The following is a 7,204-nucleotide window of genomic DNA, read 5'->3' as shown; positions in this document are numbered from 1 at the left end:
GACCACTGGAAGGTAGAGAGGGCCCACATGTGATCTGAATTTCCGAAAGTGAATCAGCTTTGGGCCATATCAAACAGATTCCTGGACCCTGTCCAAGACTTACTGAATAAACTCTCTGCCCTTGACTTACCAAGTGAGGCTTTGGCTGGGTCACTTGACCTCTCTGAGATTCAGTTTCTCATCTCTAATATTGGGACATGGGTGAGGTTTGAATTAGACAATACTCAGAGCAATCCTATAAAGCAGGTATTGTTATCACCACCATTTTACAGATGAGAAAACAGGCTTGGAGAGGCTAAACAACTTACCCCAAGTCATGAAGCTGAGAAGTGGCTGAGTCTGAGTTTAACCCTCTACATTATACTTTATGGGTCTATGTCTTTTCCCAGAAACTGGGTCAGCTTTCCTGGAACCATGAGGTACGTGAGAGGGGACACAGGAACAGGTCAGCATTTGCTGCTGTGTGGGCATCCTACTACACACATGAAGTCTAAAATCTCCCCACATGGGGGTGTTGGGGGTAGTTGTCTCCTTTGGGAATTGTGGTCTGGGGAGTACTGCTGGATAAGTGAAGGATTAGATCCAGGCCCTGTGCTTGAGTTGCTCCAAGTCTGGCCAAAGCCATTCACTTAAACAGGTACAGTACAAAGGGAGGCCTGTTCTCCCAGAGGGGCTGAAGAGACTGAGAGAGCCTCTAGCAGCCAGGGAGTCTAGGAAAACTTTGTCTAGAGGGGGTCTTTTGAACTGGGTCTTGCAGGATGAATTAGAGTTTTGCAATCAAGAAAGAGAAGGGAGGACATGCATTGCAGGCAAAAGAACCAGCTTAGACAAAGGCATGGAAGGGTACGTGTGTGGGGAATAATGGGAAGAGCAGAGAATAAAGAGGATAGGGGAGGAGATGTGCCTGAAAGGGACCCATGGCAGGTGGTTAAGCTGGAGATTTCATTTAAATTCTATTTAAGTTTTTGAGAGACCCTTTGGTTAAAAGAATGGAAATGGACTGGAAAGGGCAATGGAAGGCAGGGAGACCACTGAGGGAGACCATTGCTAAGGTGGTCCGAATAAAAGATGATGATGGTGAATTTGAAAGACATTCAGGAGGCATAGGTGCTGTATATAAGCTGGACCTTGGGAATAATGCAAAAATGAAGAGGTCTTAAATATGTCACTCAGGTTTTTAGCTTAGTGAATAAGTAATGCCATATGTTGACATAGGATGTTACAGAAGGATAAATAAATTTGGAGTATACTGACCATACCAGTCACCATTTACTGAGCACTTAGGAGATGTTAGGTACTGTGTCAAGAAACTTTATATACATTGGGTAATTTCGTACTCAAAACAACCCTAGGGGGTGGGTACTATTATTGTCTTCTAAAAAACATAAATAGCTTTTCTGAGATTAGCAGGCAGCAGAGCCAGGATTGGAACCCACTCTATCTGCTTCCTAAATCTTGAGCCCCACTCAATTCTGCCTGATGGAACTGCTAGCTACCACTGAGTCTCAGCTCAAGGATAGGTTTCTCTGGGGAGCCTTCCCTGATTTTTCCTGGGGTTTTTCCTCTGTGCCACTTGTGCATACTTCTGTCGCCACGTTTCTCACACTGTTGATGTTTTGTAGACCAGTCTGCTTCTCCATAAGTCAGAGAACTGAGGGCAGGGATGGTCCCAGTCATTTTTTGCATCCCTGATTCCCTAGCACATGTTGATTAGCTGACCGAATGCTGGTTATTCTAGGTAATTCTGTTCTTTTCTCCTCTCTATTCAATTAGTGAACAAGTTCTGGTAATAACGATTTACTACATATTTCTTTACACCGTTCTTTTCTCTCCATCTCCACTGCCAAAGCTTAGCATTGAGCAATTTGAGATCATAGAAGGGTAGATAACCTAATAATGCAGTCCAGGAGGCTTCTACGGCAGTGTTCCTAAAGCTTGAAAAATTAGCCAGAGATACACATTAGTAAAGAAAGGTAGATGAAAAGGCATACATAAAGGCACAGAGGTGTGAAACAATTTCATCTGTATGGAAGAACAGGAGGGGTTCAGCATGTGTTACTAAAGATAAATAAATATGCCTGGTTGAGACTAGTAGAATGAGGGTGGAAAGGTAGGGCTAGGCTGGAGCATTATTGAGCTTGAGCTTTGGTGTGTGTGTGTGTGTTTCCTATACGTGATAAAATAGACGTCTGTACAGGGAGCAGTCGGGACAGAGAGGAGGGAGTGAATACTTGTACCTGAGGGGTCAAGTAAAACGTAGGTGTTACTATATTTCTATTATTCGTAGACTAACAGTAATACTACGTATTTATTTCCCTGCTTGCTATGTGCCTGGTATAGCACTTTACGTACATTATCTTATCTAACCCTCATAACGTCTTGTGTAATAGGTGTTATCTTTACTATCTTTATTGTCTTTACACATAAGAGGGAAAAGAGGCTTAGACAGATTAATACCGTTCCCAAGGTCACAGCCAGAAAGCTAACCCAGATCTGAAGAGTTCTTAAACACTAGACTACATTCGCTGAAGAGAGTTTCTTGAGGTCAGGGATCATGTCTTTTTTGTGTGTGTGCCAGACCTAGGTCTTAGAAGACACCTGGTAAACATTCGTTGAATAAATGAATGGATGACCTTTTACTTTCTCCACGTGAAGAAAAAAACCAAAAATCACGTGGTGACGACACAGAGAAACCTCCTGACCACCAGGGGGCGCAGTGGACATCTCAGCGCAGCGGGGCTTCATTGCAGACGCCTAGCTTGTTCCGGTCGTTTGACTGGAGTTCAGCCAATCACTGTGCTCCGAGGGAGCTGGCGGCCGGTGGGCGGGGTCCCGAGCCAGGCCCCGCGGGCCGCTGGGAGCGGCGACGTCGGTGTTGCCCGCGAACTAGCGGAGGGCGGGGGCCGGACGGACGAGTGCGGGCTGCGGCTCAGGTGAGCACGCGGTCCGGGCAGGTAGTTCCCTTTCCTCCGAGGCGGCTGCCTTGGCCGCCCGTTGCCATGGTTCCTGGCCTTGACCTCTGCATCACGGGAGGGGTGATCGTCAGTGTCTGCTCCAGCCCTGGCCAGGCCTGACGGCTCCCTCTCCTCTCCAGGCTCAGAGGTCGAGTCTCGGCGCCCAGCTGACCCTCTGCGAGTAGGGCTTCTCAGCCTCAGGCACGTGTGTGAGGACTGACGCTGCTCAGAAGGCCATGAGCGTGGTGGGATTGGGGCAGGGGACCAGGAGCCAGCGGAGGAAGAAGGGTAGATACTTGGACCCTGATCTCACTTGCGTCCTCATCCCTGGACCAGGCTAGAGTGACAGTCAGGATTAATTTTCCACCCGCTCAGATCTCCTCTGCTTTGTTAGCGATTCTCAAATCTCATACTGCGGCTTCGGATCTCGTTGGGCCTCCCGGGCTCCCGCACAAGGGCAGGTTTCCTGGCTACCCAGTTGACCTTTACCGGACGCTTAGGCTTTCCTCCATGCTGGGCTGGAAATGTGCGTCACAGTATTTCCGACACACTTTTGCCTCTTTCATTTTGATACCCGGGGGATGACTTGTTAGAGTATCTAGCTTGTAATCAGCAAACGCACCTGCTCTGTTCCTGCCACCTTTTGAGGGCGGGTGGGTGGATGACTGCTGTGGTTTTTTACACTAGAGTGTTGACTGAGCTGTCATTCATTCATTCAACAAACTTTTTGGAGCATTTTTATGCCAGGCCGGGTGGTAGGGGTGGGGGATGGATAGGGTGCAATGGGGCGTACAAACATAGACCTTGCCCTCTTAAAGTGTGTTGAGAAATGCAGACAAGTGTGATAGGCCAGCACAGTGTGTGATGCAGAGGAAGTGGTTATACATGTTGAATAAATGAATGAATTGACTTATTTGAAAATGATTAGAATGTCAGCAGGACGTCAGAGAGAGACTTTGTGCTGCATGTGAGAGATAATAAGTTGTGGACTCATACTTGGTATGTTTTAAGAAAAACTGGAAATCTGAATGGAGAGTTGCTGTTTAGGGAAAGTGTTTACTTATAAAGAGAGAACTTGCTTAAAAGGTGGGGAAGTGGATGGAGAAGTGTTAGATTGAAATTCTTCAGTGCCTCTCTTAACAACTTCTAAATATTATAATTTCACAAATCTCTGAGTAGAATCTTAGAGTTTGCAAAAAGGGAATCTCTTCTAGGTAGTGAAATGCCAAGCTGATGAGAAAAAAACTTGCAGAAGCTCTCCCCAAATTCAGGATTTAGACAGAAACCATACACCTTTCTGTAGTGTGTTCTTTGAAGTTGGAGAGGCCTGGGTTCAAAATCAGTGGCTCTATCCTTCTAGTGATTTTGGGCAAGTTAACAATGTCCCAGAGCCTTTGTGGCCTTAGAAATTAGGGCTGATAATTCCTACTTCATAGAGATGTTGTGAAGATCATGGTGACTAGTGTGTAAATTGTCTAGCAGAGTACCTGGTTCTAAGACAGAGGACCCTGCAGGGGACTCTGGAGCTGCTGCAGTTGTTTCCTAGAGGATGGCCTGTTACAGTCTTAGGTCCACAGAATGCCGGGATTCCTTCAAAGAGAATCAGAACCAAAGAGAGAGAGGGTGCGAGTCAGTCCTCTTATCCTTGGTGAGCTTTGACTGTTCACTGTAGACCATAGATAGATGAGTTGGAGAAATAGCTACAGCAGCACAAATGAATGATCTTTTAGTTGAGACTTTTGGGCAAGTTACTTAACCCTTTGATAACGCCATTCACCTCACAGGATAGAGGTGAGAATGAAAGGAAATAGTGTATATAAAGTGCTTAGCCCAAGGCATGGCACTCAGTAAGTGCTCAGTAAATGGTAGCTATCATTATTACAATAATTTTGAATAATCTTTGATAATTGTTAATAAGAGTAATAATCATTTGAGACTAAGTCATCCTTAGGATGACCCAGTTGTGTGTTTACATTATTTTGGTGGTATGTTCATTTCAGGAGGCCCTGGTGGCATTTCACTTTCTTTTTTCTTTTTTTCCCCCCTGCTATGGCTTGTACAGTTGTGTTTTTGTTTGTTTGTTTGTTTGTTTTGTTTTACAGAGAATTTTCAAGTCCTAGTGTGTCCAGAGTATATATGTAATGGGTTGGTGATATTTTTAGGAGCTTATTATGCAAATGTGAGTATATAGGTTTTGTTGAAGAGAGTGTATTTTGAAAGCGGTTTGGTCAAATATATGGTGATGGAAGGAGAACTGACTCTGGGTGGTGAACACACAATGGGATTTATAGATGATGTAATACAGAATTGTACACCTGAAATCTATGTAATTTTACTAACAATTGTCACCCCAATAAATTTAAAAAAAAGAAAAAAAAGTGGTTTGGTCAGCAGATTTGTAAAGTATAGGTTTGTGTCATTGTTAGAAAAATCAAGTTCACAGTAGGGAAAAACTGTTATCTGTTGATCTATCTAAAATCCAGAGTGGTTGGGTGACTGATTAGGGCTTTGGCTGCTGAAATATGCTCCTTATACTTGACATGAAGCAAAGGAACTGCTCATTCTCCTGGAGCCAGTAGACCCGCAGTGGAATTGCGGGTGGTGGGGAGAGGGTGTCTGGCTGTGCTCATGGAGACAATTGTGTGAAGCAGAGAAAGACTTCTTTCCCATTCTTAAAAGGTTTGCAAACTGTGGAGGGAGGGCCGCAGGTCAACAACAGGCTTGAAGCTTTATTAGGTGAGGCCCAGAGGTCTCCCATGGGGAACTCTGCCATACCTGGTTGCATAATTATCAAAGTATAGTATATAAAATGGAGAGTCTTCTCCCCTTCTCTAACAATTGAATCTTTTGAAATTTCCTAGATTGTGTCAGGGGCCCACCTGTTGCATAAAGCAAGGTACCCTCTTGCATTACTCTGCATGGGGTGGATGTAAATTGTACCAGGCTGCCTGGTAAGTGGAGAGCCCTGGCAGGTTGTCCCTGTTTGGTGGGGAAAGGGTGCTGCTGTCCTCCTAATGCTGCTTTGTGCTCCTCTGCAGATGTCATGTGGCCTGTGTTTTGGACCGTGGTACGTACCTATGCTCCCTATGTCACATTTCCTGTGGCCTTCGTGGTCGGGGCTGTGGGCTACCACCTGGAATGGTTCATCCGGGGAAAGGATCCCCAGCCTGTGGAGGAGGAGAAGAGCATCTCAGAGCGCCGGGAAGACCGCAAGTTGGATGAGCTGCTAGGCAAAGACCACACCCAGGTGGTGAGCCTCAAGGACAAGCTGGAATTTGCCCCTAAAGCTGTCCTGAACAGAAACCGCCCAGAGAAGAACTAATGGAGGAGACAGGGACATATGGGTCCTTCTGTTGGCTGTGACTGGTCTCGCCGCCATGTTGACCCAGCATCTAGAACCCACATTACATTTGCTTTGTTGCTTATTCTGGCCCTTCCTGCCACGTACGTACTGGCTGCTCTTCTGTGGCCAGGCAGATATACTAGCAGCTGAGGGGCCAGTGAAGAGGAAGGCCTTGGAGGGTTTTGTCCTGCAGGCTGCATCTGTTGTATACTGGCCACAACTGCCCAGGCTTCTGCACTTCTGGGTACGCTGTTGGGAGGAGTGTTATGAAATGAACGTCGGCTGTCAGTCTCCATGGGGAGGCAGTTTGGCCTCAAGCGGAACTAGCTGGGATTGGGGTGTTTTCTTAGCAGGGATACTACATGTCTAGTTCCTGTTTGCATGGGAAGAATTCAAAAATCTACCTGTCTCCCTTCACTAGTTTACCCTGTCCTTTGTGCTCACTCTTCCTGAAATCCTGTCCTATCATCTCAGGAAGAGGATTCCAGGGGGAAGGAGAGCATTTTTCTGTTCTTGGAAGCCCAGGCTATTCACCTTGATGCAGGTGAATTTGCTCAAAAACAATCACCATCTTTTACTCCCTATCACTGTGTAGTGCAAAACTTCATTAAAGTGGCATCTGAGAACCATATTGATCTAATCCTATCTTCCAGACGGTGCTTGGGGTCTCCCTAGGAATTAATGCAAGTGCAGGTATTTCAGGGTAGAATAACATTGGCCTTTAAGGTCTCTGGGACCCTGGGAGCTTTGTTTTACCAGTGTGGTGGCTTTGGATCCTGGAGGTGGTAAGTCCCGGAGGTGCAGGTCTCGAGCCTTTCTATCATGATAAAGAGAGGCTTATTGGACCTTTCAAAGGCTAAATTAGAGTAGACCAGGGAGCTTAACAGTTGCGATCAAATTTTCCAGT

The 7,204-nt window shown here is 46.0% G+C and overlaps 1 protein-coding gene across 5 annotated transcripts; it reads left to right on the top strand.

Annotated features, from left to right (window-relative positions):
• Positions 1-2,792: 2,792 nt before the first annotated feature.
• SMIM12 (small integral membrane protein 12) lies at positions 2,793-6,923 on the top strand. Of its 5 annotated transcripts, none has more exons than XM_033114082.1 (4): positions 2,810-2,933; positions 5,057-5,133; positions 5,816-5,905; positions 5,993-6,923. In XM_033114082.1, exon 4 carries the CDS (start codon positions 5,998-6,000, stop codon positions 6,274-6,276), a length of 279 nt encoding a protein of 92 aa, XP_032969973.1. In that variant the 5' UTR covers positions 2,810-2,933; positions 5,057-5,133; positions 5,816-5,905; positions 5,993-5,997; the 3' UTR covers positions 6,277-6,923. The 5 variants fall into 5 exon arrangements, with proteins under 5 accessions (XP_032969977.1, XP_032969976.1, XP_032969973.1 ...); XM_033114083.1 differs by having other exon boundaries at positions 2,842-2,933; positions 5,017-5,133; XM_033114084.1 differs by lacking the exon at positions 2,810-2,933 and adding an exon at positions 2,958-3,242.
• Positions 6,924-7,204: the final 281 nt, after the last annotated feature.

The sequence above is a fragment of the Rhinolophus ferrumequinum genome, chromosome 9, assembly GCF_004115265.2.
Source record: "Rhinolophus ferrumequinum isolate MPI-CBG mRhiFer1 chromosome 9, mRhiFer1_v1.p, whole genome shotgun sequence".
Lineage (NCBI taxonomy): Eukaryota > Metazoa > Chordata > Mammalia > Chiroptera > Rhinolophidae > Rhinolophus > Rhinolophus ferrumequinum.
Note: the sequence above shows the minus strand (reverse complement) of the source record. Positions and strands in the feature narration are given on the sequence as shown.